The sequence below is a fragment of the Mesoplodon densirostris genome, chromosome 6, assembly GCF_025265405.1.
Source record: "Mesoplodon densirostris isolate mMesDen1 chromosome 6, mMesDen1 primary haplotype, whole genome shotgun sequence".
NCBI classification, from domain to species: Eukaryota; Metazoa; Chordata; class Mammalia; order Artiodactyla; family Ziphiidae; genus Mesoplodon; species Mesoplodon densirostris.
In genome coordinates this window covers 31,095,132-31,117,339 of record NC_082666.1, presented here as the reverse complement: position 1 = coordinate 31,117,339, position 22,208 = coordinate 31,095,132, and the positions used below count along the sequence as shown (strand labels likewise).

The 22,208-nt window shown below is 35.1% G+C and overlaps 1 protein-coding gene across 5 annotated transcripts in view; it reads right to left on the bottom strand.

The window, feature by feature from the left end:
- Positions 1 to 22,208, bottom strand: part of FSD1L (fibronectin type III and SPRY domain containing 1 like) — a 66,850-nt gene that overhangs the window by 18,264 nt on the left and 26,378 nt on the right. For 4 of the 5 annotated variants that reach the window (XM_060100771.1, XM_060100772.1, XM_060100773.1 and 1 more), the window contains 3 exons: positions 10,078 to 10,120; positions 5,263 to 5,472; positions 3,934 to 4,032 (listed from right to left, as the gene is read on the bottom strand). In XM_060100771.1, coding sequence (XP_059956754.1) covers positions 3,934 to 4,032; positions 5,263 to 5,472; positions 10,078 to 10,120 — 352 coding nt within the window. Of the gene's footprint in view, positions 1 to 3,933; positions 4,033 to 5,262; positions 5,473 to 9,998; positions 10,121 to 15,880; positions 15,904 to 22,208 lie in introns of all 5 variants that reach the window. The other variant, XM_060100775.1, reaches the window with a different exon arrangement.

Here is a 22,208-nt window from a genome sequence, read left to right as displayed (position 1 = left end):
TCCTAATCCTAAAATTTAAAGTCGACAACAATAAAGCCGTAATCTACAAATTCCTACTCTATTTCCCATTATTCTCCTCTATATATCTATCCTGTACTCCAACCAAATACAACGTACTTTCATGGCCACTGGTCTTTCTGCTATTCCTTCTGCTGAAATCAATAGCCTCAATTTCCTATTATTAGAGCATCAGCTGATTGTTATGGCTAAATAGGAAGAGGAGCTGGTAGAATTAAGGATGAGGAGAAAGTGATGTGGTGTAAAAAATTATAGAACCTGGCACACACACATTTTCTCTTATGCTCTAACACTTACTAATTTCATACTTAAACTCTTAGTAGTTTCAAAATAAGGCAAGTACAGAGAAACAGGCCATGATGGCAGAAGCAAGGGAACTAACCCAGCTAATAGAGCTAAAGATGATATACATGGCAAAGAACAGACTGGGGAGAGGGGTTACTTAAATGAAATCAAATTTTAAAAATCCAAAACAAAACTATGCTTTTCAAATTATTTGGTATCGGGGGAACTATCTGTACTATTCACAAGACTTACTCAGAACTGTTAATTTAGGAAATCAGTGTAACACAGTATTACCTTCTCCCTTTGGATACTGAGGGTTAATCATTGAAATGTATTGATTCACAGCTGAGTAATGCACAGTCCTTCCTATTTAATATGCAATTTCTAGAAACTGAGTCTTTAGAAAGGTATTATCTACTACTTAGTTACCAATAAATCTGCTTATTAGTTATACTTCCCTCCAAAAGTTGAAATTTCTGGTAAGTACTCACTGAAGAAATATTCCTTTACAATACCCCATTTCACTTAAGGATAATACGTGATTTAGCTAAGGTTTCAGTGTGTCTGTGAAATATACATCATCAAACAACAAAATATTCATATAGAGAGCCTAGTGCTTACCTAGTGAATCAAGAATCCTTTTATACTCTTCTGTTTCGTAAAGAGCACTTTAATTTTACCTATGCATCTGACCCATTGCTCAGTGTATTTTAAATATTCTAAATACAAATCTACTGACCATAACCACTTTTAGAAAATGTCATACTAAAGGCAAAAAAGTTAATAGCTTTCAAAATCTGCATGTAAACAGATAAGAGCTTACTGAAAGACGAAATAATGCAGCTTTTCAGTAAAAATGGAAACAGAATTCCTCAACAGGTGGGTTGCTAAAAAGTTAGGATTAAGCAAAACTGAGACCCTGTATTACCAAGAATGAACTGCCTTACGAAAACAGGGTTAACCTCTATGTTAGTTATTAGTTAATACATGTGAGGGCATCTGCATTTTTGAGAGAAAGAAAAATTGGATATAACTCTAAGGTGCCATCACTCTCAGCTGCCTGTTAAAATCCTAAGGGAAGAAACAAATCTTAAAGCTATTCCCTGTGTTTGATGATGGAGAGATGAGTAGAGTCAAGGGTGGCAAAAACAGGTATCACCCCCAAGCCGCTTGAGACCAAATTTATCAAATACCACAGCACCCAAACAGAAAAGCATGGGTTCCAGTCCCAGGGGTGCAACCTTTTATCTCTTTTTTGGACACTGTCCCTTTATGGGGCCTCAACTAAATCACAGAGGCTCTCTAAGGTAAGAGGGATAATACCATGCAGTTTAAAAGCAAATAAAAGACTGGCCTCAAAAGTGAGGTCTCAAATTTTAGTCCTGTCTCTCATATAAGCCCTGTAATATAGCCAGATATTAGCTTCCATATCTTTAAAAGTGTGAAAACAAAGTACCAAAAAAATTAGAACACAGACACAGATATGTTTCATGTGTTTAGTTTGTGTTGGTGGCTGCTTTCTAGGCACTGTAAAATTATATCATAGACACTAACATTTGAGGCTAGAAAGTAATTGGTGATTAATATCACATCATTTACCTTTACAAGGAAGTAAGGGATAATGTACTTTAAAAATTCTGGTCATAAGAAATATTATTCATCACTTTTGACAATTTCAATAACAGAAGAAATAGAGTCACATACAACTGGAGAGACAGATATTAACAATGTTCACTATTTTCCACACCAAGCACCACAAGTGGCAGGATATGAAGCTTTGGTGGCCTCAACTATTAAATCTCCATCTCTCTCCCTTTCCCTCCAGTTCTTTGCTCATATACTTATTTCTACTGGTTGGTCAAAAAGGGCTGCAACAAGTCAAAAAATTAGTAAACAACTGTTTAACAAAGCATTTAAAAAATCTAACTTTTCTCTGGAGCTCCTGTTGTCATTAGTGGCCACTCCAGTGGTATGGAATAACACTAGAAAACCTGTGACCCATAGTTTCTTAAGAGATAATTTTACTCTGAGTCTCCCAGAAGGTCCCAGAAGATTCAGTGGGCCGCAGCGTTTAGTATCAGTCTAACCCAACCCCAGGGGGTTTACCCCGCAGAGAGAACTGCTCAAAAGGACTAGAATCAACTTAGTCTTTCCCTACAAACCCTAAGACCAAGAATTTGACTGGTAAAATCTAGACATTGCTAACAGGAGCAGACAGCCCAGCTCCAAGGAAGCTACAAGCCAGTTATTCATTTTCCTGAATCTATGGAATTTGAATGGAAATGTACAATTCACCACATTTAGGCCCAAGTTTGGTCACTAAACATAAAAAGTAAATGAGAAGGAACAAAAGAAATAAAAAACATATAATATTCTTGAGGGAGGATATTAATAATAACGCAATTTTACCTGACAAGGGCTAAAATCAGTTCAAGTTATGTAGGAAGGATTATCTGCCTGTAAATATGACTATTAGTGAAATGGTAAAAATCTCTAAAGAAACCACAGTATCATCTCAGTTTGTTAACAAGTAATTCTAAGTAATTGCATTTCTTGGCTAAGTTATCTGTAGTTCTCAAATAAAAACATTTGCTAATCCAAATTACTTCGACTTAGTTTTGTTTCTTTTAATCTTTCTGATGCAAACATATTCTTATGAGTTTGTCTTGTCAATAACTTATGAACCTCATATCTTGTTTTATTCTAATATGATATTTTTATATCAGCCTCCAAATCATATCAAACTTCTGGCATTCAAACCCTATTTAAATGCTGTATGAACTAGAGGTCAGTGGAACACTCTAAGGCCCAACTATCTAACAACAATGTGTAGAATCTGATTCTGGAAGTAAACTGAGTCAATGATCACCTCACAACTGGAAAGACCTCTAGCATTGTGGCCTTCAAATTGGTAAATACCTGAAAAATCTTCTGTGTTTAAATATGTTATTCTACAATAAATCCAAACTGTTCTCAGAGACTAGAAGCACTTACATTCCAGGCCCACAATAAGGGCTGGCACAGAACTTGTAAATCGATTCTTATTCACAACTTTCCAAGCTAGTTCTAGGAAAAGACTTTAACTTCACTTTCTTCACCTGCAAAATGGATATCAATAATATCTATTTTACTGATCTCTCAAGATGGTTTCAATGATCAAATGAAGACTTGTGAGCTTTGTGAACATTAATAAACTATATAAATGTTAATTTCTACAATAAGATTTTAGAAAACAAAAAGAACCTGAACTAAACTGAATACATACTTCCCCATTATTGAGTCACAATCCATTCTCTGGGAAAACTCTGGGCAAACTTCAATCATGCGAATGTATTTATACTAGACTGAAATTTGTAAAGTAAGTATGCATGAGAGAACATCATCAGTCTATTTTACCCATCTGAATACCATGGTAAAAGAAAAACTAATGAAACCACTACTGTAGTCCTAATTTTCCCATCTTAAAATTCCTCCTGCTGAGAATTCCTTTGCGGGGGGGTGGGGGGGGAAGGGGGGGATCAAGGTGGGGAAGGAAGGCAACTATACATGAAATGTTTCCTGTCACAAGGTCTGGAATAATTACTGATGTCAAGTTCTGTTTCATGCTGTACAAGTAGCTACTGATCTTACCTTTGGTCTCTAGAGTCACTGGATCAGAATACTCTCCAGCCACAGCCTTGTTACAAGCCCGCACTCTGAAGTTCATATACTTTGAATCAAACTTTAGGCCTGAAAAAATGAAAAATGGCTTTCAGATATGAAAAGTAAAGGAATCTACTCCAAAAGTATGAGTATGAACCTTCAAACAGACATTTTTCCCTCCCTGGAACTATCTTTTTACTCAGGAAGGGTACAAATTTATGTTAAAAGGGTGATAATGCCTGAAATAAGAGAAATCATGATTTATCTATTATTTTCTTCAAAATAAATTATACAGTTTATCACTGGGCTTTTTGAACCTAGCAATAAAAAGATACTCTCAAGCCTCATTATAAGTAAGGTTTCATTCATGGAGAGACACTACAGTTTAAAATAACATATTCAATTTCTGGAAAGTAGACACTATAGAATTTTTATATTTATGACACATTGTTTCATACGTGAAAAATGAATTTAAAGAGAAAATGAAGCATAAGGATTAATAGCAAAACTTTGAAGTCAGTCAGGTCTAGATTAAAATCTCAATCCAAAAATTACTAGCTATGGGACCTTCAACAACTTGACGGAGCCACAGTTTTGTATCTGTTAAAACAGAAAAGAGAAAACCAACCTCTTCACCATAAAGACTAAATGAGATGTATTGTACTGATTAAATGAGATGTAGTGTGTAACACACTTCAGCCCAGCTCCTGACAAATGGTAAGTGCTCAGTAATGGTAACGTTACTAATGTTACTGCTCACATAAAACAAATATTGAACAACCCAGGCAACATTTGGCCATTTCAAATACCCAAAGTCCCCTATACATGGAGATATGTTTTTAAAGACTATCAAAAGGCCAACACACAAATTTCTAATACTAAGTCACAGCTTAACTTTAAGTATTATCGTGAAGGTTAACTTTTAAGTATTATCGTGAAGGTTATCAAAAAAGGGTAAAGGCAAGTCTTTACAGTATCACTGAAATGAGGGGTAGTGTATACATCTAGAAAATTGACAGCTTTTTTTATCATTAGAAAACCAAGGTAAAAATAAAATGTCACTCTGAAATACAGTTTCCAGAACATCCCTTCATGTTTGTTTTAAATATACTGTTTTACCAGATTGCAAATATCCAGAAGTAATTAAAATGAAGGTTTTCTTGATATTTTAAGAGAAATTCATTTCCATAATAAATATACAAAAAGTCAGTTTGGCTAAAGAAACTTAATAACTTCATCTTTTAATGTAATTCAAAATATTTTTCACAATTACATCTATCTTCCAAGAATGAGATTCATGAAGTGCAGTCATCTTACCTGATAGTGTATATTCAGTGCCCTTAATATTATCAATTATCTCCCAGCATCGCTCATCCTTTACACGTGGAAGTCCATCAAAATTAGTTTTCCTATATTCCAGTATAAAATGATCAATCTTATTATCTTCTTCTGGCATTCTCCAAGCTACTGTTACAGAATTGTCAGCCACCAAACACTCTACTGGATCTATCTCTGGAGCTTTGGGGACTGAAGAAAAAAAAAAAAAGCTCATTTCTCACTATAGTACTAATCCAGTATTTATGTTTGTCATTCAAATTATGCTTTTCATGTCATTTTTAAACTGTTCAATTGAATCAGGCTAAGAGAAGGGATACCTTATAAATGCAAAATAACCATTTTTCATAGCTCTGTTTTAAAATTCATATTTCAAAGTTTTTCATAGACTTATTCAAAGTATAGTAAAACCCTAGTTAGCAAAAAGCAATTCAAACATGCTAAGAATAAACAATCAAGAATGATTTGTTACTTCTCAACACGTTTTTAATCTGCTATTTTAAACAGCTGGAGAATATAAATTAAATCACTATTGACAAAATAAAATAACTTGCTTTGAATCCCAAGATTAAAATAATTCAAGGTATTTTCAATGTGTTTAAAAAACCTAGTTTATAAAATAACTGTAATTTCTCAACACTGAACAAAAATGAACTCCGCAACCCCACAAAATATTTAAGAATTTTTAAATGTTTCTCCAAAGAGTTCTATGATTCATTAAAGCAAACTGAGGTAAATGAATCACAATTAACATGAATGAACATTAATCAATTTCTTTTCCATGAAAGAGGTTTTCCATAGCTCCTCAACATTAACAGATGTTCCATTTAAATAGCAGGCTAACTGGAGAATGTGGTCCTCCAATGATACAGATGTGTCTGAAATGTGTGAAACTGTGCAAGTATTGTATTTAAACCTTTTGTTGCTAAAAAAAAGTTTAAAAAGATTTACTCCAAGTATGTAAGGTTGGTTCAACATTCTAAACTAGTTAATGTAAACTATCACATCAGTAGAAGAAAAATCAGATGATCAGAAGAAAAATTACATGATCATATCAATAGATGGAGAAAAAAATATTTTACAAAATCCAACATTCACTCATGACAAAAGCTCTCAGTAAACTAGGGAACTTTACTTGATAAAGAACATCTACAAAAATACCTAAAGTTAACATTAATGTTGAGAAAGTAGATACTTTTCCCCTAAGGCAATGACATCCCCTCTCTCCACTCCTACTCAACACTGTACTGGAAGTTCTAGCTAAATGCTATTAAGACAAGGAAAAGAAGTAAAACATATACAAATTAGGAAGGAAGAAATAAAACTGTCTTTATTTGCTGATGACATGATTGTCTATGTAGAAAATCTCAAAGAATCAACAGAAAAATTCCTGGAACTAACAAGCTTATAGCAAGGCAGCAGGATACAAGGGATGAACAGGGCAGAGTACAAGGGAATTTTAGGGCAGTGAAACTATTCTGTATGATAAGGTAGTGGTGGATACATGACATGATACATTTATCAAAAGCCACAGAACTGTATAACACAGAGTGAACCCTAATGTAAACTGTGGACTTTAGCTAATAATAATTTATCAATTACTACAAAAGTACTACACTAATGCAAGACATTAATAACCGTGGAAACTGTATGTAGGGGAGGAGGGGAAGTATATGGTAACTCTCTGTATTACCTGTTCAATTTTCCATAAACCTAAACTTGTTCTAAAAAACAAAGTATTAATTTGAAAAAAAACTATAACAATAAGAAAAAGGAATTCTATACATGAAAATTCAAAGCAATGTGAGACCTAACAAATAACAAAGTAAACCAAATATCTTAGATACAATAATCAAGACCAAGATGAAAGGAATTTGATACACATTTTAAATCTTCAAGCCTAACTAGTAAGAAAGGGAGGAAAGGAGAGAGGTGGAACAATTGATCTCCATTAGCTATAGTCTTCAAAGTTGAACTACTGCACGTATGTAATTGTACAATAAATACTTGGAATCTGATATATCTTATCAGTAAGACAACAGACAAAGAAATATTTATCATTTCTCATTATGATTAATTTCCTTCATCTGTCTGAAGGGGTTTCGTCCCTATAATACATTACAGTTAGTCTCTTGTTACTGGAATATAAGCAATACAGACTACTATTCATTGCTATGGGAAGAGATACAGGCATTCATAAATTTAATATGCTGTGCAGTGCCTACATGTGAGGAAATGTAATGGTCTATGGCATGTAGTAATTTTATAGTTTTGCTGAGTTAAAACCTGTACTGAATGTCCCAAGAGGCTTGTATACAGAGAGAATCACTTAATTTGTAAGTGGATCCAGCTAACTCCCCACTATCTATCTCCCAAATTCAGCTACCATTCCAGTAAGAATGTACTGGCAAGAAGATTCTTCTTTCTTGTGAATAATGGCCCCAGAAGAAAGCAAACTTGGGAGGGAAAAAGAAAATTTAGATAATTTAAGAGTGGTATGTCAAATATTCTGTAATAACCTATATGGGAAAAGAATCTGAAAAAATGGATATATGCGTATGGGTAACTGAATCACTTTGCTTTACACCTGAAACTAACACAACACTGTAAATCAACCATACTCCAATATAAAATAAAAATTAAATTTTAAAAAAAGAGTGGTAGGTCAAATTAAGAGTGACTTGGATCTGATATGTAGGAAGTTCAACCAATATTCTAAACAGAAGTAAGAGAAGAGTTTCAACAAATGTGGGATAAAAGTTCAGGGGAAGATGAATGTTCGTAAACTTGTAATATAAAAATATTAGGAAAGGCAGAACTCTCTTTAGAAATGAGAATGGAAAGTAATTCACAGCAACTTCCATAAAGCAACAGTTAAATTGTGTGGACACTGGTGTAAGAATTCTGCTAATGTTTTTCTCTGCATGTGAATGTAAAAGGACAACTGACATCAACACTGCCACAAACATGTTTCTCTTCTTGGCTGCAGAGGCTCAGAAAGGATATAAACTCTAAGTTTCAATGTATAAATAATGGCTTAGAGCAGAAGAAGATGACTGTAATTATTATCATCCATCATCATCACTTATAATTTTCAGACTCAGATAAGTCCAAAACTCATTACTATACATAATTCAGTATAGAGTTGATTTTTGCAGTGTTTACAGAAGGAATTATTAAGGGATTAAGGTATTCATTTTTAAGTTAATCTGATTGGATCTTATAGGAAATCTTTATGCTACAGCAGAATGCAAAAAATTAGTAATATGAATTCACCTTTCATAAATTTTAACAACCTATTATACCTTCCTTCAGGATGAAACTCCTCCACAAAAGGATTTCTTGCTTTTCATTATACCTCATTCCTTCAGACTGTCTTAACAGTTTGCAAAAGAGGAAATCCTAACTGTGCATGCAATCTACTTGACTGTACAGCACACATGGCCTTGGTTTGTTAAGCCATCACTGAAAATCCAAGAGAAGGAAAGTAATGGTGAGAAGACTTCTTTTTTAGTAGTTTTTTTTTAAATCAAACTACTACTACTCATGTGTATATTCACAATCTACCACTCCTGACTCTCCTTCTGAATTGAGCAGTAGTGTGAATGAAAATATAATGGTTAGGAATTCTGAAAGGCCAATTTACAGATAGGTATCCACTGACAAGTATGTATACTTCCTTCCTCTACAACTATGATTCCTTCTCTCATCTTCTCCTTCTCTAAACTCCTCTAGAACTTCTGATCTATACCACACAAGTTAATACTTCACTTGTACTACGATTACTAGTTCCATTATAGTTTCATGACCACTAACTTTGTCTTTCCAATCATATTCTAAAGTCCTGGACCAAATCTTCAGAGAAGAAAAGAATGGTTTCATATGATCAACATTCTCTACTCAAAAACAGCTAGCCTCCAAAAACCATAAACCTGTAAGTAAAACACTTCGCTTTCAAGAGATTTCCTGATCCCCCAAATCACCAAGTCCAAATTGTTTTAGCTATCAACTTAACCACATTACTTGATGTTAGTAAAAAGAGAATAATAACCGAAAGGTCCTTAACTGGCTCTTTCACACCTGTGGACAATAACTTGGGACTCAATTTCAAATGGTTCTGACTGCTGGAATACCCTCACACTAATACTCTAATAAACCAATGTTAACACATTATTACTGGAAATAAAATTCCATCTGAACCAGCAGCAACCACCCCAATAATGGTAATAATAACCGTTAACATTCACTGCATGTTAACTATGTGCCTGGTACTATTTCAAGTGCTTTAGAGGTCTCAATTCACTTAATCCTTATAAAAACCCCAAAAGGATAACATCACATTTTAAAGATGAAGAAAATGAGGGAGAGTTAAATAACTTGTTAAGGCTACACAGCAAGTAAGCAGTAGCCAGGATGCAAATCTAGAAGTCTGGCCCCACGACTCACTGTGAACCACCATGGCATATTGCTTCTCTCTGCCAAACTAGCAACAAAAGGTATCCCTTTCTGGGATTCTTAAAATGGAATCTTTACTATCAGTAAAATAATTCTCTAAAAATAAAGACTAGCAAATTCAGTTATTTCTTACCTGAATGAAGAAAAAAAAAATCACACTATACTTCCTTAATATTTACATTCTAATGTTCATTACAGAAAAATCTTGAAGGAAAAAAAAGGTTTTATAAATAACTTTATATGTAATATATGTACTAACTTACCTGGCAAAAACTTCAAAGTTTGCAATATCTGTCTTTCCTGAGAAAAATCCACCATTAAATGAGTCATGTTGTCACTGACCTTTGGTTTCAAAGAAAGGCGAAAAGCTGAAGCCATTGTCACTCTACGGAAAACACAAACATAAACATTCTTTTAAAAATAAAAGAATGGGAAGTATCATATCATTTTTAACTCATAAAATGAACAGATAGAACTTACTTCACTCTAGTGATTTCAGAAGCTATTAACAAAGGTAACAAAACTAAATAGAAATTTGCTTTTAGATCTTTTAAAAATTAACTTAATAAAAAACTGTAAACTGTTTTTAAATTTAAAGACATTTAAGATAACCTTTAAAGAACTTTCCTCCAGCCAGTTTTATAAAATTGCATAAAATTACAAATACCTCAAGAGACAAATATCCAAGATAAATCATCTTTAACAGACCCAACAGTCATCTGAACCTCTGTACACTCAATCTGATTTCCTGATGCCAGCCTCACTCCTTTTCATATGCCAAATAATGAACTGTAAATATACCCTGATTCAAACATTCTGCCTAGTTGTCACAGCTATTCCATGTGTCCTTAAATAAAAGTAGAGGTACACTGACCAAATACTGCATAGCTTGGTAGCTGCTATAGGCCATGGATGAGAAAGGAGAGAAGTAATATTACTATTTTGAATACCATGCTAGTAGGTATCACTCTGATCTATCAACATCAGCTGAATGGAAGGAGACAAGAAGAAACAGCCCTGTGAAACCATATGCCATGGAAATAATAGAAACTCAATAAATATATTTTAGATGAATGTGGTAGACAAAACAAAAAAAGAAAGAAGCCATACCAGACATCATTTTACCCAAAGCAGGGGGAAACTGTTCTGTCAATTAAAACTAGAGATTAAAAGAAATTCTCATATTCTATTCATTTGTTATTTTATCTCAAATTTCAATTTTTCATATTAGAGTAGATTTCCACATGTATCACAAAGTAACTCTCCTTATTATCTTTGGTCAAAGAATGACACAAAAATGCTATCCATGAATGTTGTCCTCCTAGTACAGAATTTGGCAGAGGAAGTAAATAGAGCTGCAGGAACAAAGGGAATACCAGGCCTAGTCATTCAGATCTACCAAACTACCCTAAAGATCAATGGTATGAAAGGTATCAAAAATGTTGCTGTATTCAGTTACTTGGGGATGAAAAATGTCACACTGTTGCTGTATTCAGTCATTTTCTTTCATCTTAAAACTAGGAAAGTAGTCACTTTAGTAGCAACAAAGAGTGAACAACAGCTGATCTATTTATCAAGAAGAAAGTGCTATGAAAAAATGCTCATCATTGCTAATTATTAGAGAAATGCAAATCAAAACTACAATGAGGCACCACCTCACACTGGTCAGAATAGCCATCATTAAAAGTCTACAAATAACGAGTGCTAGAGAGGGTGTGCAGAAAAGGGAACCCTCCTACACTGCTGGTAGTAATGTAAATTAAATTGGTGCAGCCACTATGGAGAACAGTATAGAGGTTCCTCAAAAAACTAGAGTTGCCATATGATTCAGCAATTTTGCTCCTGGGCATGTAGCTGGACAAAACTGTAATTCAAAAAGATACGTGCACCCCTATGTTCATGGCAGCACTATTCACAATAGCCAAGTCTTGGAAACAACCTAAATGTCCATTGACCAATGAAAGGATAAAGACGGGGCCTCCCTGGTGGCGCAAGTGGTTGGGAGTCCGCCTGCCGATGCAGGGGATACGGGTTCGTGCCCCGGTCTGGGAGGATCCCATATGCAGCGGAGCGGCTGGGCCCGTGAGCCATGGCCGCTGAGCCTGCGCATCCGGAGCCTGCGCGTCCGGAGCCTGTGCCCCGCAACGGGGGAGGCCACAACAGTGAGAGGCCCGCATACCGCAAAAAAAAAAAAAAAAAAAAAGGATAAAGACGATATGGTACATATATGCAATGGAATACTACTCAGACACAAAAAAAAGAACGAGGGCCTCCCTGGTGGCGCAAGTGGTTGGGAGTCCGCCTGCCGATGCGGGGGGTGCGGGTTCGTGCCCCGGTCTGGGAGGATCCCATGTGCCGCGGAGCGGCTGGGCCCGTGAGCCATGGCCGCTGGGCCTGCGCGTCCGGAGCCTGTGCTCCGCAGCGGGAGAGGCCACAACAGTGAGAGGCCCACATACCGCAAAAAGAAAAAAAAAAAAAAAAAAAAAAAAGAACGAAATAATGCCATTTGCAGCAACATGGATGGAACTAGAGATTATCATACTAAGCAAAGTGAGAGAGAAAAAAACACCATATGATAACACTTATATGTGGAATCTAAAATATGACACAAATGAACTTACCTACAACACAGAAACAGATACACAGAGAGAACAGACTTGTGGTTGTCAAGTGGGAGAAGGGGTTGTGGAGGGATGGAGTGGGAATTCGGGGTTAGCAGATACAAACTATTATATATATCAATAGAATGCATAAACAACAAGGTCCTACTGTATAGCACAGGAACTACCTTCAATATCCTGTGATAAATCATAACGGAAAAGAATATAAAAAAGAATGTATATATATGTATAACTGAATCACTTTGCTGTACAGCAGAAATTAACACATTGTAAATCAACAATACTTTAATTAAGAAAAAAAAGGAAGTGCTATACTAAAAAACAATTTATGGAGAAGGGAACTCACACTTAACTGAATGCGAAGTATAATGCTGAGCATTTCACACATTATTACTTTAAGCTCTTGGTTCTCAATAATAAAATTTCAGATTGCATCAATAAGAAGTTAGGAACAAAGGCTAAATCTTACATATGTTGTTCTTGACAGTCCCAAGTACCTTTTGATTTAAAGACTTCTTAAAGAGCTATATTCAGGTAGGTACTTGGTAAATGCCCACTGAATCAATGAACAGGTTTGAACTTACTTGGTTGCTTCTAAACCTGATGATTTAAAAGTTTGTTGAGAACTGTTGAGAAAAATATCTGAAAGTATTTTAAGGAATTTAAACCTGAAACTTTATCTGTAAAACTTGATTTAACCATTATGGCCTCTCCTGTGATAAACCATAATGGAAAATAATATTTTAAAATGTATACATCTATGTATACCTGAATTACTCTGTTGTATAGCAGAAATGAACACAACATTCTAAATCAACTATACTTCAATTTTTTTAAAAACCCAACAAATAAAAGCATAGTACGTACACTCTTCAAGATAAATCTGGGGGAAAAATATCACTATGGCCTCAAAGAAAAATTATATCCCCTAAAGATATATCAGAAAGGCCTATCAAAGCCTAAAAAAAGAATAATGACCTTTATTTTCTAGACTATGAAAATTTCAGTCTCCATAAATCAAGTTAGATGCACAACAATGCTATAATTTTCCAAAAGACTGAACTTTTTATTTTTAAACTGAATATATTTGGACAACTGTGCCTCAAAGCCCAAACTAACTATCTAAAATCCACAGATACTTCTCTACATTACAGGATCCGTGTGGTTAGGAATGTTTTAATTCACCTTGCCCATTTTTTTTTTTTTTACTGGAGTATAATTGCTTCACAATGTTGTGTTAGTTTCTGCTGTACAGTGAAGTGAATCAGCTGTATGTATACATATATCCCCACCCTCTTGGACCCCCCTCGCCCGACCATCCCACCCGCCTAGGTCATCACAGAGCACCAAGCTGAGCTCCTTGTGCTTTATAGCAAGTTCCCACCTGCTATCTATTTTACAGATGGCAGTGTATTTATGTCAAACCTAATCTCCCAATTCATCCCACCCTACCCTTCACCCGTGTCCACACGTCCATTCTCTACATCTGTGTTTCTCTTCCTGCCCTGCAAATAGGTTCATTCATATTACCATTTTTCTAGATTCCACATATATGCGTTAATATACAATATTTGTTTTTCTCTTTCTGACTTACTTCACTCTGTATGAAAGACTCTAGGTCCATCCACATCTCTACAAATGACCAGATTTCGTTCCTTTTATGGCTGAGTAATATTCCATCATATATATGTACCATTTAGTTCATTTCTAATAGTACAAGCTGAACACAAGGATCTCTTCCTCCTAGTTTTATTTTTGCAAAGAGAAAATAACTGCAAGGTTTCTCTCAAAGTCTTTGGACAGCCAAAAGCCTGATTAGGAAGTGACTTCTAATCCAGAAAATCACGGACCAGAGCAGGATTTTGTGCAGTAGGTGGCTAAACAGAAGAATACTCTAGCCAGGGTGGAAGATGGATTACTTACAGCAAATTCCAGCACACATAACCCAAATATACCTTATCCAGAAAACTGACCTACCTAGCATCCATTCCTCATACAGCCAATACTTTTCACTTTCAAACTCTCATAATCTCCTTTCTACATCCAGGATTTATAAGAATAATCCAAGTCTTTAAACACTCCCTGATATAAAATATACGAAAAATACTGTATAGCACAGGAACTCTACTCAATACTCTGTAATGACCTACATGGGAATAGGACCTAAAAAAGTGGATGTATGTATATGTATAACTGATTCACTCTGCTGTACAGCAGAAACTAACACAACATTGTAAATCAACTATACTCCAATAAAAATTAATTTAAAATGTAAAAAATAGAAAAATTAATATTTGTGCTAAGAATGCTATGACTGCCATGTGAATCTTGCCTCTAGTCAAATAAAAGGCCACCAGAAAAACACAAGAGTTGAAGTCTTCAGCCAAGATTAACAATAGCAACACTGGTTTTCACATAATACATACAGAATAATTTTGTGAATTATCTGATGAATAATTTAATCTAGGACTCAGAGTGGTGCTTTGAAGAGCTGTGCCTTTCAGAGAATTTCATTTTCCTCAAATGAAGAAACCGTAAGTGATAATTTCACTACAGTCAATGCTCAGTGACTAGCCAAGCAGATCAAAACCATCCGTTCTGTGATAACCCAATCCAAAATTGCCAACAACTCTTTTAGCCCTTTCGTATATTCATTACAGCAAATACTAAATTACCTGTGCTAATCCTGGCTCTACCAATGGTAAAGACCTTTAAGCCAAAGTCTATCATCATTTTCTTTAATTTTCTCCTCCCACAAACTAGACAGTAGTGGCATTAGAAATAGAGATGGCACCAGGAAAAAGATGGAATGAGAATACAAAGGTGTTAAGCAGGAGAGCAGTGAAGTAGGAGAGCAATAGCTCTTGTTTTGTGTGTGTGGCTTTTAAGAACTTTATTGACCCAGTTGGTCCAGTAGGTTGAGTCCAAGTAGTACATCTGAGACACAGATCACAAACATAATGAGTTATCTGGCTTTTGTTGTTGTGGTTGTGATACCGACCAGGGCTCTTGGCCTTCCCCGATCAACAGAAATTGACTAGAGGCCAGACAAGAAATTCAGGCAAGGCTTTATTGGGGCTGCGCCAGCTGCAGAAGGGAGCGAAAAAGGAGAGCTTTAGCTCCTGAGGAACGAAATAAGGCTGTAACTTCTCATAAAATAAGACACGCTTATATTGGTAAAATTTAAGAACAACAAAAAATGCATTCAGGAATATATGTTTTTAATTATTCAAAATGGTTCCCCATCTACTAGCATAGCTAATTAAGAACTGTACTAAAACTATATTATACCAGAAATGAAATTCTTTTGGAAGTACATAATTGTCAATAACTATGTTTTTAAAAAATCTTGCTGATATACTGTTTGTTCCAGAATATATGCAGAAGACTTTTTCTCCTTTTTTTTGCACTTCACCATTAGGTATATTTATTTTAACTAATGAGATTCTAATAAGAAACTTCTTGAATTTCATTTCTGACTTCACTGTTGATACTTAAATAAAAATGTAGGTTTTATACCATACCTATCCTTGATCTGTCTGGCAGCCTTGGAGCAAATCAGGGAGAAGAGAAAGAAGGCAGTTAGTGCTTTTCATGCAAGTTTCAACGGCAGTGACATGCAAGAAAAGTTAGGATAAAAACCCTGAAATAGATTAGTTCATATTCATCAAAACATAAATTACAAGAAATCTGTACAGTTCACATCAGCTTGCATAATGTGATGTTAGAACTATAGTTGGAAATCCAGTCCCAGTATAAATCACCTTAAAATAAGGAAGAAAATTTAACACTTCAAACTAATTCCAGATGACTATAAATGTTTTTTCTTACCTTAAGATTATCAACACACACCTCCACTTTCATTCAGTCTGACACTCTTCAACTAGAACAATCAATCTCCTTCATGGGGCACATATTTCTATGTATTCTGATGGTTTTCTTATACATTTCAAATCTGCTCTTCAATTTTTCTTCAGAGATCTCTTTCACCACTTCATAATGGTTCTTCCAAGTTTTCTCTACTTGCCTTCACTGGGCAAGGACTTGGTATTCTGAGAGCTTGCCTGCTAACATATAAAACTAGGCTGCAGTTCTACAATCCTTTACCCCCCAAAATGAAGTTGTAATGGCAAAAATTCAGACAAGGAGAAACCAAAGAAACACTTCTAGCAATAGGGTCTTTCCCTCAGATGACTTCATAGAAGCTGCCAACTTAAACCTATGCTACTTAAGAGATCTTTTTTTTTTTTTTTTTTGAGAATGCTAGCACAAGTTTAGGAAGAGGGCACAGCTATTACTTGGTGCTGTATGTCACAGAAAAATGATGAAAAATACATGCAGAAACTGATGTCCCCTTTAAATTTACATAGCATATAATAGGTCCAACAAAAGGTTTTTTCCCCACACTGACCATCATAATTAACAACACATCTAATGTAGAACATGGCTATTATGCTTGATATTCTAACCCCAGTGTCTAGCATAAAGCTTGGCACATAGTAATATTTAATAACTACTAAATTTAATTGACATTAATTAGATGTATTCAGCAATGTTTCTGTTGTCTCTCTTCTTCAGTTCTAATATTGTTCTTACTTGGTATTGGTCATTTTTATACCCATCCTAAAATATTCTGGTCTGCATACCTGTCTACACAAAAAGAACAGAATTGAGATTTAGAAAATGAGCACATCACAGCACTATCAAAATCAACTCCATGACCTTGTATACTAATCATTCTATTTGGTCCTTAATGCTTCTAAAGACGCATTCCAAGCTCCAGATACTACAGCAAACAACCCAATTCTGTGGCATCTATAATACGTGCCATAAGTCATACATAAAAGTACAAAGTACCTACTTTGGTACTAGGAATAAGAAATGTTAAAAAAAAGTCAATTACATATACATCTGAAACTAATATTGTATGTCGAATTTACCTTTAAAAAGTTAATTACACTGATTTTTAAAAAATTATTGTCATTATAGAATTATAACCAAAGATTTTTATACAAGTGTGAAAGGAGGGGAAGAAGAAACTCGACTCTGCACTTGATGTTTCTTTACACATGGAGAAAAGTGCCACTAACCTTGCTCTCTATTCCCTCATTTTCTCCTGGAAAGATGATATGACTTAATCTGATTATGAGTTTGGAAGGACCAACTAGAAATAAGTAGCTCAGCACCTTTCCCTCTTTCTGGCAGCTTGCTTGCCCACAGAGAACATATATTCTATATTCGGTTCTTCCCCTCTATTCAGTAAGTTTCATTGAAACAGGCTCCCCTCACACACAAAGACCTGAGGTAGCCCTGTACTTACATCCCTGGGTGGATAAGTCTGTCTTCTTCTAGGATTCAATATTAGGAAGTGTGCCCATTGATATAAGCCAAATTCTCCAATATCATTTTATTTGGCCTCTTATCAACTTTTTTTTGCTTATTTCCCAATTGGTTTAGAACTTGGTTAAAGGAATGTTACTTACCAGTCACTCCCATATAACCCAACTATATAAAGACCATTACTGTTTTTAAAACTGACCATAATGATTCAATTTTGTGTCTAGTATTAATTTAGTAAGGTGCCATTTTTTTAGTGCATCTGTGTGCAAGTGTGCACACATACACATGCATGTAAAGCTTTCACGTTATTGTTTAATATACTAGGCTGTTCATGACAAACCAGAAAATAAACAGATGAAAAGCCAGATAATCTAGGAAAAATTGTTGCCATGTATTTATATATGTATCCCATGTATTTATATATATAAATACACCCAGTTGGTAAAACTGGAGACCCTCCATGGCTCCTCTTTAATTTAGGTTCAAATTTTATAGTACATACACTGTATAAATGCAGGAGGGGTTGAAGAAGTTATACTGTGCAATGAGAAAAGGATAGAAAGTCTCAAATTATGCAGGTATTTCAATAAAAGGGCCCAACTTCAGGAAATGTCTTACATTGGAAAATAGATTGTTTAATTTTTTTCTGGGATTTCTTCTCCCAAAGCAGAAAGCTGTCCAAAAGATACACATTAATATGTTGCTTGATTCCTCTAAGTTTCAGTTTCAAGAGTGATGCATTTCTGTCAATTAAACATCTCTACTTAATGAGTACCACCTGATCCCAGGATTTACCACTGCTCTGTCTCCAATACATTTATTTGTATCTACATAATACCACTTCGTGAATTATGAAGAGGTCTCAGTGAATACTTAGATTTTTAGGTTACAACAGTGTACACTATTGGAAAGCCTTCAAGAAACATTAGTCATATTACTTTGCTCAACTATTTTCTATTTCAATTTCAATCACTATTTCGATTTCGATTTCAATTTCTACTGAAATCCTGTTTGCCAACAATTCATTTCTCTCTCTTATCATCAGACATGGCTCCTTTCTCTCTCTCTCTGAGATTCCCTTCCTCCATCTCTCAAATGTTATTTAAAATAAATCCTACAATTCTGACCCTTTATTTTACCAGTTATGTGAATCTGTCACCTGAGACCAAACTTCCTTAAATAAAACTGTAATAATAATGGCGGAGTAATCACAAATGGTTCTTTATCACTACCAATTAAATATAAAGTATTTAAACCAGATCTTTTCCCAATCTGCAATGAGTAGATATAGAAACTACTTCCCTCCATGAATTTATTTCAGCCCTTTGAAGATTAAGATCTTATTGTTTCTATATTTCTTCTGAATATCTTCATTTTTCTCCTTTTATAGAAAGACATTAGAAGCAGAGTACTCTAAAATAGTTCCATATATGGAGGAGCTAATTAAATAGTGTTTCCTAAACATAATTAAAATAGGAATAATAAAGAAGTTTTAGATCTTGCTTACTGTACTCAATGAATCATTTACCCAAACAGAACAAAATCTGAGATTTCCAAATTTCTTCCCAACCAGCAGAAATTTTTTAACTTTTAAAAAATAAGAAGCATTAGACCAAGTTTTAAGAGCTCTGAGTTTCAGCCCATCACATTAACCAGCAAGTCACTTAACTCTTTTAGGACTCAATTATCTCATCTATAAAATGATGAGCACAATGATATCTTTGAATCCTAAACTCCATCCTAAACCATCTTATGTGTAGATAATGACTTTTTAAAATTATCTAAAATAAACTAAACATTTTAACAATCTAATTCTCCAAAATACAGGCTGAAATAGAGAAAGGTAGCAAGGGAAAAGTTAGTTAAAATCAGAGCACTGAAACAGCAACAAAAATAAGAATGTATCTGTTTCTGAATGATAACTGCTGAGAGAAAAATATACTAACATTGTCAAAACAATGAATGTAGCAAAGGCTAGATGTCACATTTTCAGGAGAAGATTTATCTTGATTTTGATTTGCAGTAAAGTCCAATAGAGTTCCTAGTAAAAACGTGAATGCCACGCAACACTGAGGAAACTTTTCAAGTTATGTCTATATGTTCACATTGTTTCATGCTTCAGATTATCCTATTAGATTTGGGACAGATAATTTTGCAATGATTCCTTGAGACAATCTAAAAATGACTAGGGGGCAAATATTTAATACTTTTTACAATATATTACTGAGACTTCTACCTTCACCCCCAAAATACCATATTAAGGAATAACTTGGGAAATGAAGGGGACTCAGTCAGAGAGTAAATAAGAGACCGTTTCAAAGTGCAATTTTCCCTTAGGCAAAAAATACTAGATTTCAGAAAAAACTACTGCATACTGGTTGATTCCAAACATTAGAAGTTTTATATTTCCTATACATATATTTATCTGTTTATAAAAAGCACTATTTTTCCAAAAACATGATCATTTAAAAGTCTTCTTTACAAAACCCTAGTAAATAACTTGAAATAAACATGGAATACAGGGCTTCCCTGGTGGCGCAGTGGTTGAGAGTCCGCCTGCCGATGCAGGGGACACAGGTTCGTGCCCCAGTCCGGGAAGATCCCACATGCCACGGAGCGGCTGGGCCCGTGAGCCATGGCCGCTGAACCTGCGCGTCCGGAGCCTGTGCTCAGCAACGGGAGAGGCCACAACAGTGAGAGGCCCGTGTACCCCCACCAAAAAAAAAACATGGAATACAGTACCATATACATCTGTACTCTATGACTAAGTACATTTATATAATAGGAGACTGCATTTCTATAAGACATAAACACCTACAAATGAAGTAAAGGTGAAAAATTATAATTTGAGCTATTCTTAAATATTTAGACTTGTTTGTAAACTGCCTTCATAACTGAAACATTCATGCTTTTTTTTTTTGGCCACACTGAGCAGCTTGCAGGATCTTAGTTCCCCGACTAGGGATCGAACCCGTGCCCCGTGAAGTGGAAGTGCAGAGTCCTAACCACTGGACCGCCAGGGAATTCCCTTCATGCTTTTGTTGATGGTTCTCTCCTCTCCCAGAATTCCTGACTGCAGCCAAAGAAGGAGTTTCTGCCAGTACTACCTCTGCACCCTTGAAAATACTGAGTGAGCTTCCACCCCTCTCATTTGTTCCTTCCAGTGGCCAGAGATTGACACCTGCTGAATAATATTCTAATGGTGAGTTACTGTGAGTCAGAAGTTGGAAATACACAAAATCCTTTCTCCCTTTTCATCTGTGATCTAAACTAGAAGACTGTTTCCCTTTCGCCTTAGTCTGTACTTTTTTCTCCAGTGTAAGCACCTGTGGGCAGGTAACCATTCCCTCCCTCCTTGTCTGACAACTGAGTTATGTGTGGCAAGATTGGGATGAAGTGGCTGGTTAGTTATATTGACTTGGAAAATGTCCCATAAACTCAGCTCTTTTCATAGGTAAAATTCAAGTTCTAAATTTGGAGGAGAGGGGGAGTTGGTAGGAATATTAATTTTGCTAAGGGATCCATGCAGTGTTCTGCAGGCCAGTTATTAGCAGAAAAACCAAGTCTGCTGGGGCTTTGGCTACTTGTTCAACCAGAAATAAAGCTAATGATCCAGAACTCACTTGCTGGTGATCTTTCTGCACATATTTACTATCAACCAAACTTCTAACAGTTTAAAAAAATTCGTGAAAATTTGTTCTAAAATCCTTTTCCATTTGTGCTATTTTTATACTTGTTCACTTTCAGACTGTTTAATGCTGGTAAATAATTAACATAGCTTTGTGTTCAATTCTCATGCTGATGTACTGCAACATGATCACTTAAATATTAGTATTTAAAATATTCTTTTTGAAGATAATGAAGTCTAAAAAGACTCATGGTCTAGATTTCAGCCTACAATATTTTTTGTCCCCATGAGTTATTCACATTAATCTGCTTTAATCACTTTAATATGAGATATTTGCAAATAATATACATTAAAAGAATTGTTTCCAAATATCTGACAACATACTCCTAGTCCAATAATTAATCTTCCAAGTCATCTTTCCCTACTCTGTCAGCAGTTAGGTATCTGAGGCAAGCCTGGAGTCCGTGCAGCTGGTTAGGAAAGTACACTTAGTTTTTGACTTGGAATCAAACCATAATCTGGATACTATTTGTATATACTAAGAAAATAATTGCAAGTAACTCTCAGCTAAGCATTTTTCTTGAACAATAAACTCAGATTTCTGGCTAGGAAACACTGACAAATAATTCATTTCAACACATCTCCAAAGGGATCAAGCTACTAGGCAGTACTGCAAAATGCTGGAAGACAAGACCAAAATAGTAAGATAAGAAGCAAAGTGGCACATGAAGAAAATATATTTAAACCACAAGGTGATTTATTTTATCAGAACCTTTCCAATTTACAGTATACTGGAAACAAGTTTGAACAAAGCTGGAAAGAACAAAGGAGAGAGAAATAGAGAACAGAATCTTTTGAGAGGAAGAAGAAAGGACTCTGAAAAT